This window comes from Mixophyes fleayi, chromosome 1 (assembly GCF_038048845.1).
Source record: "Mixophyes fleayi isolate aMixFle1 chromosome 1, aMixFle1.hap1, whole genome shotgun sequence".
Classification (NCBI taxonomy): domain Eukaryota; kingdom Metazoa; phylum Chordata; class Amphibia; order Anura; family Limnodynastidae; genus Mixophyes; species Mixophyes fleayi.
The window spans coordinates 99,178,799-99,197,809 of NC_134402.1; the positions used below are offsets into that span (position 1 = coordinate 99,178,799).

At 38.9% G+C, this 19,011-nt stretch overlaps 1 protein-coding gene across 1 annotated transcript in view; it reads right to left on the reverse strand.

Moving 5' to 3' along the window:
* Positions 1-334: 334 nt before the first annotated feature.
* The window catches only part of NPY2R (neuropeptide Y receptor Y2), a 39,745-nt gene continuing 21,068 nt past the window's right edge, over positions 335-19,011 (reverse strand). The window contains exons 2-3 of the mRNA XM_075198338.1: positions 3,678-3,774; positions 335-3,082 (exon numbers count right to left, since the gene is read on the reverse strand). Coding sequence (XP_075054439.1) covers positions 1,879-3,082; positions 3,678-3,739 — 1,266 coding nt within the window. The 5' untranslated portion in view covers positions 3,740-3,774 and the 3' untranslated portion in view covers positions 335-1,878. The remainder of the gene's footprint in view (positions 3,083-3,677; positions 3,775-19,011) is intronic.

Sequence of the window (19,011 nt, forward strand, 5' to 3'; positions counted from 1 at the left end):
CAACGCCGGGCCCTCTCAAATGATTTTGCTCTAACGCCCATGCAGTCTTCCGTTGTCTACTTCCCCCTAATAAAATGCTGGCACCATCATGAGTGAGATAGATAAATCAATTGATACTACAAGTGTAAAGCAGAATGAGGAATGAATAATACATGAAGAGAGTGAAGAAGAAGTTATGGCAGGATTGGGTGCAAGAGCAGCGAAGGAGAATTGAAAGGTATGTGGGTACAGACATAATATTTAGGGGAGTCATCCATTTACATAAATATTTAATGATGATTCATATTTCTTAAGCATCACTAATTATAATTAATATTTCACCTACTAACAAATGTCCCATCGCCATCAGGAATACCTTTTTTTATTATAAACAATTGGAAAATCACATTGCAGCCACATTTTATACTGAGTTATATTGCTATTCAGCAAAACTATTCAAGGGCATTTCACTCTGTACTGTATAAGTGTATTTTACCTCAACTGGGAATTAAAGTCTAGTACAAATGAATAATTCAAACATGATACCCTGACAGCTCATGTACAAAACATCAATGTCTGCAGTCAAGTATATGCTCTATGATAGTTGAATAAAATAGCATACACTAAGACATAGCTATCCTGCAAAGGTTTTTGGCACTGTAGTTGACTGATTTTGGCAATCCATGCAAAAGTGTTAGCAGCATAACTGAGAGCAGAAATGCTGTACTAGTTAACAGCATTACCATAACAAAAAAACAAATCTCATGTTATAAAAATGCTAGCTAAATATATGTGTTCTATGTATCACTATTACACTATATGCAAGTTCATGAAAAAAGGACATTCATAAACATATGTCAATAATGCCACATAGTACTGCTGTACAAGCATACTATCATAACATACAAAATATACATGTATATATATTAAAACTGCTCATTGTTGAAGGAAAATACTGAAAAACATCTTTGTGATTATTTACCATTACTGGTGGGGTTGCTGCACAGAATCTCAATTACCGATACACAGTTGATTAAATAATTCAGAAACTCCATTACTCAGCATCATGGGTACAAAATGCGTATAACAGTACACTTATCAAGCAAGATTTGATAACACATAACCTGGAAACAATCCCAACTAACTACAAGTCATGGAGACTGTGGCTGACCCAGATTGCTCTCCTTCGTTAGAATAAACATTCATAGAGCAATGCTTCTCTTGATCAGTTTCCTTCTTTTCTATGATGGGGGTATAAAGTGCAAGATTATTTCCCTGCACTTTAGCAATGGCTAATGTCAGCACAAAGCCTACAACACTAGGGGGCATATTCAATTAGGTCCGGGATTGTGGTAACGCATGGAGTGCACACTACCGAAAGTAATATGATACCGTAATAACACGGATTTTCGTTTGCAACCCTTTGGGGTGCGAAGGATAATTAGCCTCATTACGGTGCAGCGGATTACCTTTGCTCCACGTTCCAGCGCGTTACCGCGATCCCGGGACCTAATTAAATATACCCCTTGTAGTTTATTAAGCGGGCACAGCTGTGATAAGCAATGAGCCATTTGGAAAATGAATATCTATTTCTGCCACAATACAGGGTAATTTTGATAAATAAGTCCAATATGGTTATTTAAACTGGTTTTACAAAAAGTATTTATACATAAAACAGCCAATGCTTGTTTTTAAATGGCTTTACCTATGGTATTATGTCAAACATGTTTCTGCTATTTTTTATAAAAATCTCAGGATCCTATCACCTTATTTATTTAGTATGTGTTCTTTCTTTTGTGACTACATTAATGTCACTGACTTGGGGCAGTTCCTCTTGAAGAACCGTTAAACATTCTTTCTGAAATAGAGTTTCTCTTCTGATACAAGTGTTTTCTAGCGTTACACATTGGTAGGCTGCGTGCATGTGTTTTGACAGTTGTCAACTGGGCCATTAATCTCTTTGACTTGTAACTGTTTCTTTTTGGCTTGGAAGGCTACAGAAACTTCAGGGTGTATAGAATCCATCCTCTGTTCACATTTAAAAGCAGTGAGAAATGCTGTTCTGTAATTGTTGTTCATCCACCCATAAAGGATTGGGTTGGCAAATGTAGAACACATCGCAATAACATGAAATATAGTATAAATGAGTTTATATTCGTTCAGGTCCAAAACTTTGCTGTCAATGTCACTTGCAAGTTGAAAGGCATGGAAAGGCAGCCAGCTTACGGCAAACACCACCACTACCGCTACCAACATCTTGGTTGTCTTACGCCGCCTTTGGTGATAGTGATCGTTTCCTCCACCAGGACTGACATGGTTTTTCAGTTTGGTCCATATTCGTATATAAGCATATGATATTATGGCTAGAGGTAAAATATATTGAATCAACAACATGGATATGCTGTAAATGGTGCTGTAATTAAGATGTTCTCCTGGCCACTTTTCTGCACAAACTTGAATTTTAAAATCTGATGATATAACAATGAGTGAGTACTCCTTGAAGATTGCCAATGGGCTGGCAAGTGCGGCACTACAAACCCATGTGATGCCTATAATCACAAAGCAAATCTTTGTAGATATTTTGCTCTCAAGATGGTATACGATGCATCGGTGCCTATCAAGGGCAATTACCATGAGTGTAACTGTGGACACATGCACTGCCAGACCTTGCGCATAGGTCACCAAATGGCACAACACTGTTCCAAACTTCCACTCATCCAGAAGAGTGTAAACCAATGTGAATGGGAGGCAGAGTGTGTTCACCATTAAGTCAGACACGGCCAAATTCACGATGAAATAGTTGGTGACAGTGCGCATGGTTTTAAACTTGATGACAACATAAATTACAAGGCTATTGCCCATCACCCCCAGCAAAATAATGGAACTGTAAGCCAAGATAAGAATCACCTGGACACCTATTAGCTTTGTAATGTCAATCAGTTCTGTCTTGGGGGCCATCTCGTTATAAGGTGTGGTTAACCCAGGACCATACAGCCATGTTTCCATTTCCATTTTAATATCCTCTGTGCTATTTTCTTCTTTTCCTGATGTAATCATTCCGATTTTCATTGTGCAATTTTCTTCACTGCATAAATGGAAAGTCCTTTAAAAACACAAGGGTATAATTACAATAAGGCTAAAAGTCATGTTTTAAATGCATTTTCTTCAGTTCAGAATGTAGAATTCAAATTCTAATCCCTGTTCAAATTATTGACAACTAGATAATTAAAATTCTCAAAACACCTTGACGGGAACAAAGGGCATAATTAATCTTGGCTATCAACAGTTCTAAAATATCTCAATGTAATGAAAGCTCACTACACAGGAAGCTGCCCATTTATAGCAGAGGACTATAATTTCCTATAGATTCTATAAATATATGCAGGTTGGAATGCAGAGATTTTGAGATTGCCGAGAACAGAAATGCACACTGGACAGCTGAGACCAAATTAATGTCTATATAATTGTATTTACATCATATATGAGAGTATGAATGGGACCCAGTGTAAATTGTATTAGTTAGGGCTTTGTAATGGTAAACTGTCAAATATATATTAATGCTCAATTACACATTTGCTTACAATAAGGTAATTTCTGTAATTTATGTGACTAGATTCCAAATGGAACATATTTCTTATTATGTAGACTTGGATAGACAGTAATGGAAGAAAGTAATGAGACATCTTGAAATAACTTACACTGAGTCCCTAGTGGCTTCAGACATCATGTGACCCAGTGGTATTCTCCTGTGTTCTCTCATACCAGAGCCCCCGCATGTCGTGGTAATGGAGCTTACTGGGGAAAGCATAAGAGGAAAATAGCTGATGGAATCATATAAACAAAGTGCAAAAATAATTACAAAATATAAGCGTAGAAATTTGATACATGAGGTATTTTATGTGAAAAGGGCAGAGAGAAAATGAAAGAAATGTTAGGGACTTCAATTCTAGCCTAGTACTTTAATGATGTTTTTATTGCTTTTGTTATTATTATTAACTATACATGAAGGCTGTATTTACTATACAGTCTAACTAGGCATATGCCAGGAAGCAGCATAAAAACATAAAAATAATTTTATGTTATTTTGATTTACATTTCCCCCTATTTTTATCATCCTTTACTTAGTACTTTAGTATTGCTGAGTCAATATGATTAGGTCACATGACAGTAGGTCTATAAAGTATTATTTAACTACTTATGTGGTGCTGAGTAATGGATTTGGTGATGCTGAGCACATTATTTTACCTGTCTGCTAAACTAAACAGCTTTTGTAAAGGGATACATTTACTACAAGGTGGAACACCAGGCATCTGAACACATTAACACTCGTGTCACCTCCAGGACTTAAAAACCAAAGATTATGGCAAACTGAGAATAATTTTCTCTTGACTTGTTCTGTGTATAAATATCTCTGTATATACCCTGCTATCAATGCAAACATCGGAACTCAGTGTTATAAATACATTATTCATTGTTACCTACATATTAACATCATTTATGTATTATACAGCAATGTAACACATTGGGGCCAATGCTGAGTAGCTGCAATTGCGCCCTAAATCGTGGCCGCAAACTGCATTCACTAAAAAAAAACTGCCATTGTGGGCACACATCACATACACTCACATCCATGTTTATAATCATTTGTTAAGCATCAATAAAACTTGAAACAAAAACTCTATAAAACACAGGAGAAACAACTCCCCGTCTCTAATAGGTGATAAAAGAGAAAATCGCCTAAACACGTTTATATACAGTATGTCCCAAAATACCATCTCTGCTTCACCAATGACCTCCCTCTTAATGTAGTCTACATAAAAAACATTTCTTGTGTGCCCTTTATTTGTCAATGTATTATGTGAAAGTACTAGTGTTCATCTATTTTTAATTTCAAAGAGTTTACTTCAGGTTCTTGGGCATTCTTAAAATCCATATCTGCTTATCGAAAAAGATTAAGGGCTTTATTTAGAGTTTACGAGTAAATGAATTTTGTCCATTTGCAAAATCATGTTGCACTGTAGGGGAGCAAATTTGAAATGTGGAAACAAATTTAGTGGAAGGGAGACATGTACTAGCTCCACTCTAAATTGCAGTAAAATAAAGCTAGCCAGTATTTGTGTGCTACATTCAAAGCTGTCACTATTTTCCCAGAATGCAAAAAATAAATATATAAAATGCATTTATTCCTCTTACATTACAAAATGTTTTTGAAAGCTGTAAAATTGAGCCTTCCAGTTGGATTTGCTTCTAACTCTGAGAGGCCTTCACTGCTGTGGTGTATGTTGGTCATTTCCAAACAACGCCCTCGGTAGAGCAGTACTATTTCTTATTAGAATACTTCCAGTAGCAGGTTGGAAATCGTACCCTGGGAGAATTATGCTGGGTACACATACAACAATATCATGCACTATTATCAACAAACCAGCCTGATATTGCTGCATGCGAGGTTCCACAGTGATCCACATGTCCAGATGCACACAGTCAGGCTGAGCCAGATTAAGATCCCATGGGGCCCTAAGCAAGATACCAGTTTGGGTACCCGTCCTCCAATCCATCAATACCATATACATGGTGACATGGCTGAAATGGCGATAACGGAACAAGTATTGTGGAGTTACTTTTACGGTCATGATCCTCTATGGTTTTGGAAAAGCTGTTGCCAACTAGATGCTGCAAATCTCGGCAGGGGTGATCCCTTAATTTATAGGGCAAAGCCCTGTTGCCAGAGACAATGGGACTGATTCATTAGTGATCTTATCTGCCGTTTTTTGCTTATCTTAAGCAAATCCACTCTGTGCATGCTCGGAAAAGGGAGATAAGAAGCAAAATCCACTGCGTAAGTGAAGAATTTCTTAAGTTAAGATGAAAATCCATCTTAACTTCACTCTTATCTCCCCATTTCTTCTTAAAAATAAGCATCTTAACTTTTGCACAAGATAAGATCACTAATGAATCAGGCCCAATGTTTTTTAACATTTCTTTCACAGTCTGCCTGTGCTGTGAATCATCCTCACAGTGAGGTGTGAATCACTTCTGGAGAACTTTGCAGTCATTACTTGAAGATCAACCATCATGAAAATAAATTTAAAAAAGGCACTCTTAGGGGTATGTTTACTGTGCGGCAGTTCCGTAGAAGCACCGATTCCCGGCGCTTTGAGGTCATCTTTTAAAATGGCACTTTTATTAAAGACAAAGCCCATCAGGTATTGGTATCCTGCAGTGTCATGTGTGGTAGAGCATAGCAGACCTGCACCCAAATTCATCATCACACAAATCTTGAGATCTATTCCTTGTTGAATTCAGGAGTATAAAGAGCTGATTTATGTGCGCTTTTAAACAAAACACATTGTCTATGTTTAGATACTTATTTTAGCAGTCAGTGTGCAAGAGTCTAATAGAGAATAACAACAATATATTTAGAAAGGATTTGCAAACTACGAATGGAAAATCAGTTGATAATCAGTATTAGCAAACATATTTTTACTTATTTGTTGGTGGTGCACATTTTACAGAGTATAAAAAGTTAAGGGAACGATAGGATGAGTAACAGAATTAAATAATAAAAATCAGTTGGAAGAACATATCAGAAGAACTAGTGAGATGTGAACATTCATGGGGACACATTTGAAAGTGAAAATTTGAAAAACTAGCAAAATAACTAGAAGCTAGTGAGGATTAGGTTAGTCAAGTGATTGGTATCTAGAGTTGGTCCAGAATGTCATCTGTTTTATTTCTGTCTGTACTAATTATTCATTACCTTCATAAGTAGAAGGCAACATATGACATAACAGAACAGTATTTAATGACAGTGGCTATCGCAGCACATTGTATAATACTATTAGGTTATACATGTAAAGTCAAAGGGTTGTCCCTGTTTATTTCCCCAAAAATATGAACTCTAATTACGAGGGATGAGCACTTGGTATGTATCTAAACATACACAATAGGAAGTCCTAACCCTACAATCCTCACTCATGGCTGTTTCATACATATATGTATTAAATCACAAAATATTCCATCAACTCATGCTACCAGCCTCCTACAATTATGTCAACCCTTATGCACTTTAATTTATCTTTGATTCCACCTTTTTTAAATATCTCCATCCCCCAATATTTTCATGTATGTTTTATCACCGTTACTATATTTGCACTGCTTTCCAAGTAAATGAAGCATAATAATAATTGTTTTTATTATATTTAAAACATTATTCTCTTAATACCCCTCTACTGTTCATATAGGAGTGGATATTGATCCTTGTTGCAGGGGAATGTTATCACATAGAAAAGAAAGAAAGACAAGAGTTGAATTTTGAAGCACTCCAGTATTGGACAGTCACTGCAATAATTAAAATCATAACTTTATTAAGTAATATTAAAATACCATAGTAGACAAGAAAAATATAGGCGAATATATATAAAAATATAGTGATAAAGTAGGGAAAAAAAGTGGTTAAAATAATTAGATGAACCCTGTGGTGGGACTGATTACAAACATGTTATGCCCCAAATCTTAGATCTCACATTGCTTTGATCAATTAGAATATTCTCATTGTATAATTACTATTGTTTCAATAGCTATACATAATCATATTATTGCATCCTACTAGGGCTCGCATTCATATCAGGGGATGTACGGATATCATCCGAACTATAGTTGTCACATATGACACCCATTATATATATATATATATATACACACATACACACACACACATATACATACACTTTTGTTTTATTTTTTATTGTCTGTTTTTTTATATTTTTTGATATTTATATTTTTTATATTTATGAGCCACAAGGATGTCCCAGTTTGTTAGGTCGAAAGCAAATATTGTGTATTAGATGTAATATCTCATATTTGATATTAAATTCTCTCTTATTTCAGTTCCTCAGTTATGTTCTACATATTTAGGGTTACATATAGCGACATAGTATTCCCAATTGGTGTATAAAGTGTTATTTATTTCTTCGTTATCCCTTATTGACACCATACATATCTTCCAAATCAAGTATTTGGTCCTTTGTCGACATTGGTTATCTATGTAATCCAGTAAAGATCAGTAATGCATAGCTATATTGCTAATGTTCTGTCACTTGCCGCCCCCCTATGCTGGAAGGACAATAGCATGCAGGTTAGCGGCTAAATATTAGACAGTTGCACCAAGCACACATCTATAGCTATCCACATTCACTCGTCTATAGGGTATACATAAGAGACATAACTGCACTAAATATATCTAAGGAAGCAATAACAATCACTAGCTAACGGTCATACTCCGCGATCGGTCTCTACCACTTCCGGGTCTGACGTCACATGATGTGACGTCTGACCCGATGTACGTTTCGCCTATAACGGCTTAGTCATGGGAATGATGCAGGGGGATTTTGCAGGATCCCTACTGCCACACTGTAGCAGTAGGGATGTTGGACATGTACAAAAGGCCAGCTGGTCAGCACTTCATTCTCAGATATCTATTTACTTGCTTATATAGTGCCACCAAATGCGCAGTGCTGTACAGAGAATATTTGCTGATCACATCTGTTCCTGTCACCTTCTAAGTTCCCCACTACACATATTAGGGTCCAGAGGAGGGCTGGCAAATTTTAGCTCGGGGGGACAAGATTTGACTCAGCAGCCCATTATGGGACCGTCCCGGGGGGGGGAGGGGGGGGGGACAGATGCCCCCCTGCCCACCAGGCACGCCTGCCCCTGCTATGGTCCATTTATGTTGGATGCCAAATAACCTACCAGTATGTCTGTTTAGTGTGGGAGTAAATTGGAGCACCTGGAGGAAACCCATGCAGAAATGGGGAGAACATGTAAGGGCCTGGTTGGAAATCAAACTCATGACCCCAGTGCTGTAAGGCAGAAATGCTAACCACTTTGCCACCGAGTGGCCCATCTTTTGATGGCCTTGGACTACAGAGCGATTTTTTCATTTTTTTTGCTGAAAATACAGATGAAATGAAGCAAATGCAATTTCTTATTTTTTGGTACGTAATTCTATTGAACACAAATAAAAAAGGTTTAGATGAGTACCTGGAGGGAAAAGGAGACTCATTTTCTAGATGAAGTAAATGCTCTGGGACTTCAGGGTCTCTGCAATCACAGCAAAGTTGCATTTTAATATAAATTTGGGGCATTTAATATTATGTGGTGGTTAAGAGGCATCGTCCATCTAACAATGGGAGGGATGAAGGGTGCTGGCTGGCTCAGGTGCTCCATATATTCGCTACCGCACAGGGCCTAAAATAATTCAAAACCAGCACCTTGTAGTAGAATACATCTTGGGGCATACTTCCGCAGTGGAATAAATCATAAAAGAAACATACAGCCATAGTAAATAAAATATTTACGTTTTGTTTTATATAATTTTACAATTAAATTGTACAAAAACAGTACTGTAGCTCTAGATTTTCAAATTATTCATAAATGAATACAGTATATGTGTCTACTATTCTAAAGGAGTGCTTTCATGTATTAATAACATTGTAGCAAGCTGGGCCCATTGCTCTCCTGCGCAAGCATAAATATAAATGGATTTTTTTTCCCGGTAATCAGGATAAATAGGAGAGTATTTTTGTGAATATATTTATGCAATAGCACTAATTATTAAATAAAATGTTATAGGTGTACTCAAAGAAAAAAAATTGTTTTATCTTATTTTTAGTCAGTTTTTCCTGTATAATAATAAAAAATGTTAATTTGCTAAAGTAAGAAACCTCAAATCTGCAAACTTTCTAAAATGTACTGGGGTAAAAATGCAGTTAATGATTATGGGCCTGAGTCATTAAGGAGAGCAAACCATAAAAAAGGAGTAACTTTGCAACTGGGCAAAACCATGTTGCATTGGAGGGGGAGGTCAATTTAAAATGTAGCGACAGCTTTATAGTTGTGGTAGAGCATGTCCTAGATCAGATTTAAATTTCAGTGTAAAAATAAAACTATCAAGTGTCTGTGTGCTACATGAAAAAAATAGCCAGTATTTAACTTATGTGCAGAATAATAAACTAATTTGCACCCCTTACTTTGTAACATGGTTTGTCCCAAAGAACATTTACTCCTTTTTTTTGCCTTACTTTCCTTAATGACTCAGGCCCTATGGGTGTAAACCACGTGTTTCATAATTGTGAAATTCAGAATGTGTATGAAGGTATAACGTCAGTCAGGTTAATAATGAAAACATACTAATAATCCAACAAAGGCAAAAAGAGCAAGGACACGTAGGGGCCAATTTATCAAAGGTCAAGTAGCCCTATTGGTGGTGAGAATGGGTGTTTTTGGCAACCATAGGGATTTTTTTTGCATTGCCCTGTATATTAAGGGGGCTATTACAGCGATAATCCCATTATCAGTAGCATTAAGCATGAGGAGCCTATTGGCAAGCACAAAACAGGTAGAGATGGCTGCAATTTAGATCAGCTCTGTGCCCTACCTCTCATATACAGTTAAACATTTTATAAAGGTAGCAGAGGAAATTACAGTGCCACATACCTCCCAACATTTAGAATCCAAAAAGCGGGACAAAATAAGCCCACCCCCGTTTCGCTCACAAGCGGGCAAACCTGGGTAAAACTCCACCCATTTTTCTGTTAACACCACCCCCTTTGTGACTTGCAAATCAGTATGTCCCGCCAAAATAGGGATAGTTGGGAGGCCTGGTGTCATCACACCAAGATTGGGGTTGTTTTGAAGAGCTACAGAAATACAGTTTCAGTTCAGCTGCTGGACCCAGAGAGCTCACCCATCATTGCTGTTGCCATTACTATTCCCCCTCAACAGACTGTAGCTGCTTCCACAACTTCAGCCAACGTGGGGGACAAGTTTTATTGCTCTTTGTCCATCAGTGAGCATGACGCCAATCAAATATACTGGGCAAACCGCTACTCTGTACTGTAGATAGCCATAGGAGCGCCCATGCAGCACATAGCTTTCATGTTTCCAAATTCCACTGTCTCCCCATAATCCGCTACCTTATACTTCAATTATGTATCAAATATTCCCCACTCTGCTTAGATTAGAAGCTGATTTGGGCAAGGACATCTTCAACTTCTGTTTCATTACACTGTATGTAATGTGTCAGTAATAGTGATGCCATTAATGTACAGCGCTGTGTAGTGTGTCTGGTTTATAAATGAAGAATAATAAAAGGTACTTGTCATAAGTTTAACAGAAGAACATAAATATTTTCTAGAGAATATAATAACTTATTTATGGTATCGACCATTATAAAAACGCTTTTTATTTAACGGCTAGCTTTACCTTATGGCAGTGAAAGGCCAGTATCACTAGGGCAGATGAGTGTCGCTGAGCTGCATTAGTCACTAAGCAACAAGCGGGGATAAATTGTTATACTTTCCTAGTGTAAAGAAGATTTTTACATAAAAAAGGGCCTTAATGGTCAATCCTACAACACTGGAGGAAGCAGAATAATTGCATATTTTATAAAAGCAATACCACCACTTTTCTATTAACTGGAAGTAAAAGTCACAATATTTCTTATATAATATAAGAGTTAATTTACCACCAAGACTTTTTGCCTTCACTATTATAGAATACCTCCCCCTCTCAGACTTCATTGATCAAATGGATAATACAAACTCTATAACTAGCACTGAAGTGATTGTGCAGAATATAATGTCCTGACACATATTTGGAATGAGGTTAGTTAGATACACTGAGAAAATGCTGACACTGATTGGGCTTTTGCAATATAATTGTGGAACCTGTTGGTATTACTTTACGTTTAGTGGTATATGCTGATCGTTATGCTATTGTATGACTAGTCTGTAAATAGCAGGTGGTTGGGGAGCAGCACAGGAGAAGTCTTGTAGGCGGCAGTGAGAGGTAGTTACCAGATACAAGACAAGGCGCAGGACACAGGGAGCTGGTGCAGCAGATGTGGAGCGGTGAGAGAGGAAGATCAGTCTTATTCAGACTATGAATAAAATGATGGCAAATTCACAGCAAACAGGTACTACGGACCTATGATTTGAGGAACCGTTTCACACTACTCTTCAATTCTGCCCGGGCAGTTTTTCTGAGCGCACAGCTTTCACCTTCACATGCTGGCGGCTATTGAATCACGGGAGAGCTGCGGATAAACACCGCTAGGAGGATTCACTTGTGGGGCACTGCCATCACTAGCAGCGGATAGCTGTAGGAGAATCCATTCCGGAGAGCCGTGATTTTAACAGCATAGAAGAGGACCGTGAGTACTGTTGGTCTATATACTCTTTCCAAGCAATGCTGGACTTTATACTAGGCTAATTCTATCCGGATACCTTCAGTGCTTATAACCTCCATTTTTTGTTCCCGGATACATTTGTTACTGTGGACACTTATTATGAAGAGTTAGTGCGATATTCCGTGCTAATTTGTCTCTATGATTGGTCCCATCTGATACATGAGTCATTTTTTATTTTTAAGAGTAATAACTCCTCATTTTATATTGGATCCAATTATATGTTTGTGATTAAACTGTTGGTGTTTTATTTCTGCCTTGGTCTTTGAACTTTTTCATTGCTACACCTATTATGTATTTCTAGCGCTGTGATTTTGTTTTCTTGCGTAAATAGCAGACCTGACACCTTTCCTCTTCCATTATAAAAAAGCTCCAAATTTTTTTGCAGCATTTTCACGAGAGTTTCTTGAGTATTTTTCTTATCAGATAAAAAAACGCTTATTGGATACTTAAATAGCTAGTCGCTGTGTGCATGTGATAGGCTCAATTGTTTTTGCAGCAAATTAAGAGATAATTTCAGTAGGTTTTTTAATCTGCTAAATGGCTAGGTGGTTAGCACTTCTGCCTCACAGCACTGGGGTCATGAGTTCAATTCCCGACCATGGCCTTATCTGTATGGAGTTTGTATGTTCTCCCCGTGTTTGCGTGGGTTTCCTCCAGGTACTCCGGTTTCCTCCCACACTCCAAAAACATACTAGTAGGTTATTTGGCTGCTAACAAAATTGACCCTAGACTGTGTGTGTGTGTGTGTGTGTGTGTGTGTGTGTGTGTGTGTGTGTGTGTGTGTGTGTGTGTGTGTGTGTGTGTGTGTGTGTGTGTATGTATATATATATATATATATATATATATATATATATATATATATATATATATATATTGTAGGGAATTTAGACTGTAAGCTCCAATGGGGCAAGGAGTGATGAGAATGAGTTCTCTGTACAGCGCTGCGGAATTAGTGGCGCTATAGAAATAACTGATGATAGTGCAGGTTAAAAGAAACTACTGATCTTTAGATATTTAATTGTAAGCACACAGTATACTGTTAAAGAAAAAGAAATATATTCTTGCATAAATGCTGACTATACTATAAGTAGGCTGAACAGAAATATAAATGGTGAAATTGAAGAGAGTGGGTGGGCATTGATATTATTAATATTTGAGCTGGAGACACTAGAAACAAGTTTCCTTGCATAAAAATGGAGAGTAAAATGAAAAAAAACTGTAAGTTGGGAACAGATGTTTTACAGTAGCAGTGTCAAGCACTATTCCAGAATGGTACGTCTTAGCTAAAGGTGAAATGAAAATATCACATATATAAATGGTAACGATCCTTAGAAAAACAACAACAATTACTCACAGGCTACTTAAATAGCTTTGATGCAAAAGTGACCAATTAGCATTAGTGTACATTAAATTAAATGTACTAAATATAATATCATTTTTACTACAGAAAAGTGGATCAATATAGGTATATAATGTGAGCAGCCTAGCATGTGTGGTTTACTAGGTACATCATGTTAAATAATTATACCAACTTAATTCCTGATGAATTACAGCACCTTCAGCGATATCATGCATCCAAATGTTAGAAAGATTATAGGTCAAAATTAAAGAGGTGTTTCCACTGCCAAAATCATACCTTAAATAGTTTCTAACTACAGTTAAATTGACAATCTACATAGGCAAACCAAGGGGGGTTTCCTAGTGACTGGAAACCCCCCTCCAAGCCTGGGGCACTGTATAATTGAGGTGGCTGGACCCTGACCCCGCTTCACATGGCTCTGCTTGAAAAGGGAGAGCTGTGTGCACCTAACAGTAGTGCATGCCACATTACCTATCTATATTATAGGGATAGGAAGAGTTGGAGAGCAGCAAAGCACTAATATTATAGCCACGCCCCCATGCATGCTGGTCAGCTGGTCACGCCCACTGGTGGTATGGTGTGAAACCCCCCTCTACAAATCCTGCGTTTGCCCCTGATCTAATAAAAAAAATCATGAATCAGGTTTATGTATGTCCTGTTTTCCAGCTCTACGACACATTGTGACGCCTTACAAATCAACGATAATAATAATAAAAATGAATTTGTTGGAAGAAAAGTTTGAAATCAACATGAACATGATTTATCTAAATACTCTTTTTTTATTAACCCCACTTCTGTCAATTAGACAATAGCCACATGAAATTTTATTATTATTATTATTATTATCATAGATTTGTAAGGCACCTTAGTGCGAACTCATGTATAAATATTAAAAATGGGGATAATGTGTAAAACAAAGTGCTTTTCTGTTTAGAATTTTTTTTTTAGAGATCATTTTTTTTTTTCTTTAAATAACCATTTTTACAATCTTAATAAAAATCATAATGTGCTGCCAATCTATATATTTATCAAGCCATCCTGTGGTGCTGGAGTAAAAGGCACTCTGTTAGTCAGATGTGAAAGGGTGCAAAAAGTGCTTCTTCCACAAAGTATTTTCAGTATTTGAACAGGAGAAAAATGATATTGCTAAAACATGAATCTCTGACTTCTCAAATACCATCTACATCTCGTAATTGGTTTGACTTTACAATTACTTGTGGGAATAGTGAGATCTGGAGCTTTCATTGTCTCCCTGCTTTAACTTGTGGTAGTAAATAAAAGAATGACAACTCCTTTCTGCAACTAATAGACAGGGTAACTGTAATTTATAAACTAATTTCATACTCAGAACCAGTGGCGGATCCAGGGGGGGGGGGGGGGGGAAAGGCGATCGCCCCCCCTACCAGGGGCTTGCTGCCGACAGCTGCACACTGTGCAGGTCCGTTCAGCAGTGACAGTGTGCTGCCCGGCTGCTCTGGTTGTGTTTTAAACACAACTGAACGGACCTGCACATACTGTGCAGCCGCCGGCAGCCTTAGAACACAGAAAGGGGACAGGGCCTAAATCGCCCCCACCTAAAATTACCCCGGGTAGGGCAAATGTCTGGGTCCGCCCCTGCTCAGAACCAAATTAGACTAATAAAAATACCTAATTGTAGCTCAGAATTGGTGTTCAACATATCATTTACATTTCATCAAGTAACAATTTATCCTAGAAAGGAAAGCACTTCTCCATCCAAAGCCCTTGACATCCTCTGATGCTCAACACAAATTTCTTAACCTGCTTTGTATAAAGGAAACTAATACTGTATGTCTTTCTACACTACAAATTGCAATTTTTTTCAGGCAATTATCGTGCCAATTACATGATAAATGACGGAGGTCCGATACCGCATTAGTGTGTACGCTCCCACAATCATGTTTTATCGTACCAAAGCACATTGTATCATTTGATTTGATTTTATAAACGGACTAGAAAAAAAATCACTATCAACGATGGAACGAGGTGTCAAAGTCGTATAATTGGATGAACGAAAGTATATTGGTTTAATATTGGTTTGCCGTGCATATTGCGAAGCGTACGCCACGTAACACGTGGCGTGATGCGATCGCACGGTAAAATACACACGTACACTCTCGCATTACAACATTTAGTTATTTATACAATTCATATTGGTTCTGTTACACTGTAATTCAGGAGCAGATAGTATTCGGTTTATTATTAGTATATAATATATATATATATATATATATATATATATATGTCACGGGCACTAGGAGTCTTTACCCAGGGATCACCAGGTGATAAGCTTACCAGAGCAGTATAGGTGGTAATATGGTACTCTGGTAGCGGGGTGATCACGGAACAGGAGACAGCAGATGATAGAGATGACATGCACAATATAGTAATGACTGAACAGCACTGCAATAATACAAAGTCATAGAAACTATCCGGGCAAAAGATAACAGTCAATGATGGCAAAAGTCTCAGCGGATAGTAAGCTCCAGAGGAGAACAACTCAGTCCAGCAAGATATGCAATACACCAGCACAGTCAATGAGAAGTATGCATACCGTGGTTCAGGAGCAGGCTGTCAGACAGGAGTGCAGAGATACCTGAATGGCTGGAGGCCGGCAGGATGCGAAGTCCCTGGAGGGTGAAGCGGTAATCAAGTAGGTGCAGCGCACAGGTAGGTAGACCAGCAGGGGAACAAATACTCAGGAAGCAGTAGTATGTAGAACTGGACTCCTGGAGGACCCTGAAGAGTAGCGATGGTCTAGACGAGATGAAAGCAGTGAGGCGCAGATCCGATGCAGACTGGCGAGTAGACACCAGCAGGAACACTGAGAAGCACGGAGAGCGGATCAGCTGCTGCAGACACGAGTAGAACTGAGGAGTAGCAGCCAGCAGGACTCTGCAGGTACACGGAGGTAGCGGATAGCAACCAGCAGGTGCAGCCACGATGAAACACGGGAGAGTAGAGCTGAGCTGGAACTGTTGAGCACGGAGGCAGCGGATAGGAATCAGTTGTAGCAGTCTCGAGGAAACACAGGAGAGTTGAGATGAGCTGAAGACTGTAGCGCACGGAGGCAGCGGATAGGAATCAGCTAACAGTCACGATGAAACACAGGAGAGTTGAAGTGGTCTGAGGACTGTAGTGCACGGAGGCAGCGGATAGGAATCAGCTAACAGTCACTATGAAACACAGGAGAGTTGAAGTGGTCTGAAGACTGTAGTGCACGGAGGCAGCGGATAGGAATCAGCTAACAGTCACGATGAAACACAGGAGAGTTGAAGTGGTCTGAGGACTGTAGTGCACGGAGGCAGCGGATAGGAATCAGCTAACAGTCACGATGAAACACAGGAGAGTTGAAGTGGTCTGAGGACTGTAGTGCACGGAGGCAGCGGATAGGAATCAGCTAACAGTCACGATAAAACACAGGAGAGTTGAAGTGGTCTGGAAACCACAGGAGTAGAAGTGGTCTGGAAACCACAGGAATCAGCAGCGCTGAATACACGAGGAAACACAGGAACACCTTCAGATGCTCATGGGGAATGAGACTCCAAGATCAGGCAACGAGGTATGGAACTCAGGTGCTATAAATAGGGAGTGTTGCCTGATCAGCCAATTAACTAAAGGGACAGGTACTGAAGGTTTTGAAAGGGCTGCGCATGCGCAGACCCTCAGGATGGTGGACGGCCACGGTTCCTAAACACACGGGAAGAAGCACTCACAGTCTGGTGAGTGACAATATATATATATATATATATATAGTGAATATATGTACATTGTAGTGTTATTAAAGGTTTAGGTAATAGGAAAGGTGTCATGCCTGATATCATATTGAAGCCCTAATCATCAGCAGCTGTCCGGTGCAGTCGGCGAAGAGATCGCACATTGCATACTTTAGTTATTGATATTAGAGAGTAAACCTTTGTATGATACTGGCTATGAAAAGGAGCAGACCCCCCTGGAGAGAAGACCCCCACCTATGGATTCCTTAGATTGAATCAACCTATTACCTGTCTGGACCCACCCAACGTCTGGACCTATAGAAACAATCTACGTCATCTCTATTGTTCACAATGAAACACTGACTGTATATATATTAGCTGCATCTCACTGGGGCCTCAGTCAACTCTGACACAATATTCTAAACAGAATATTGTCCATCGGGTCCCGTGGGTGCGCAGCGTGCGCAAGCAATTGCATTTGGTATGTATTATCTTTTGGTATCGGCTGTGCTGTACTTTATCATGATATAATAATGTATTGATTTGTTGACTATTTACATCTGCTAAAATAAATCACTTTGTGCTTTGGACACACATACAATTGATTGGGCAATGCTTATTTTAAAACGATAGAATTACTTTAATAGAGGTTGGGCAAATTCTGAAGTGTGTACGCAGTCACGACCAGCAGTGTAGGCAGATCTCTAAAGAGTGTGCATGATCTTTTCAGCCGATGGTTATAACAGATGAAGAGCTCAGATCTGAAGGTAAATTGTGCAGGTGTGTACACATAAATCTGCATGCTCCTCAGGACGTTCAGTCGCTGGTAAAACCGTTACAGAAATAGCATCTGCAGTAACTTTCTGTAGTGTATACACAGCTGTAGATTAACGGGGCCAGACGCTTCCTGCATTTAAAATTCATCAGTAGCACTTTTATGTGAGGCTTAGCTAAATATGTCCAGTTCTCCTCCAATCAGAGCCCACAAACCATAACTGCATTCATATTTAGATAAATACTTACATAGATAACTTATACCACTTTCATACTGCCGCCCCGGCAATATCCCGGGTTTTTCAAGCCGGGTTTTTGCCTGGGCTCGGAGCGTCCCAGCTCAGAAACACCATTCATACTGCACCTCGGACCTGGGAATTTCCCGGGTTGACCCCATTCATACTGCACAAGTCTGTGCCCTGGCAATTTGTGGGAGTCATCACCAGAGCAGTTTTCATTGGCTGAAAAATGGTGATGTCATTGAAAGGTGACTGGTTCACAATCCACCATTTCACCTAAACTCCTTCTCGAAACTTCCACGGGCTCCCACCGATGACATCATCCTCCAGAGACAGGCAGACAGCCAATCAGCTTGTTTTCTGTGCAACCCGTGTTGAAAAACCTGTGTTGCACCATTCATAGTGCAGGCAACCCGGGTCCGACCCGGGAATTACCCCTCGATAAATCCCGGGTTGAAGACCCGGGTTTTTAGACCCGGGATTTTTGACTTGTACCATTTATACTGCACCAAGACCTGGGTCGTTTGAGCTCGCCCTGGCAAAAACCCGGGATTTTGTGCAGTATGAATAGGGTATTATAGGAACTTTGCAGGCTGCACTATCTTTGTAGAAAATACTATATTTAGAAGCACACACATAATAGGTAAACTTGGCTCTTTGCAGTACCTATATATC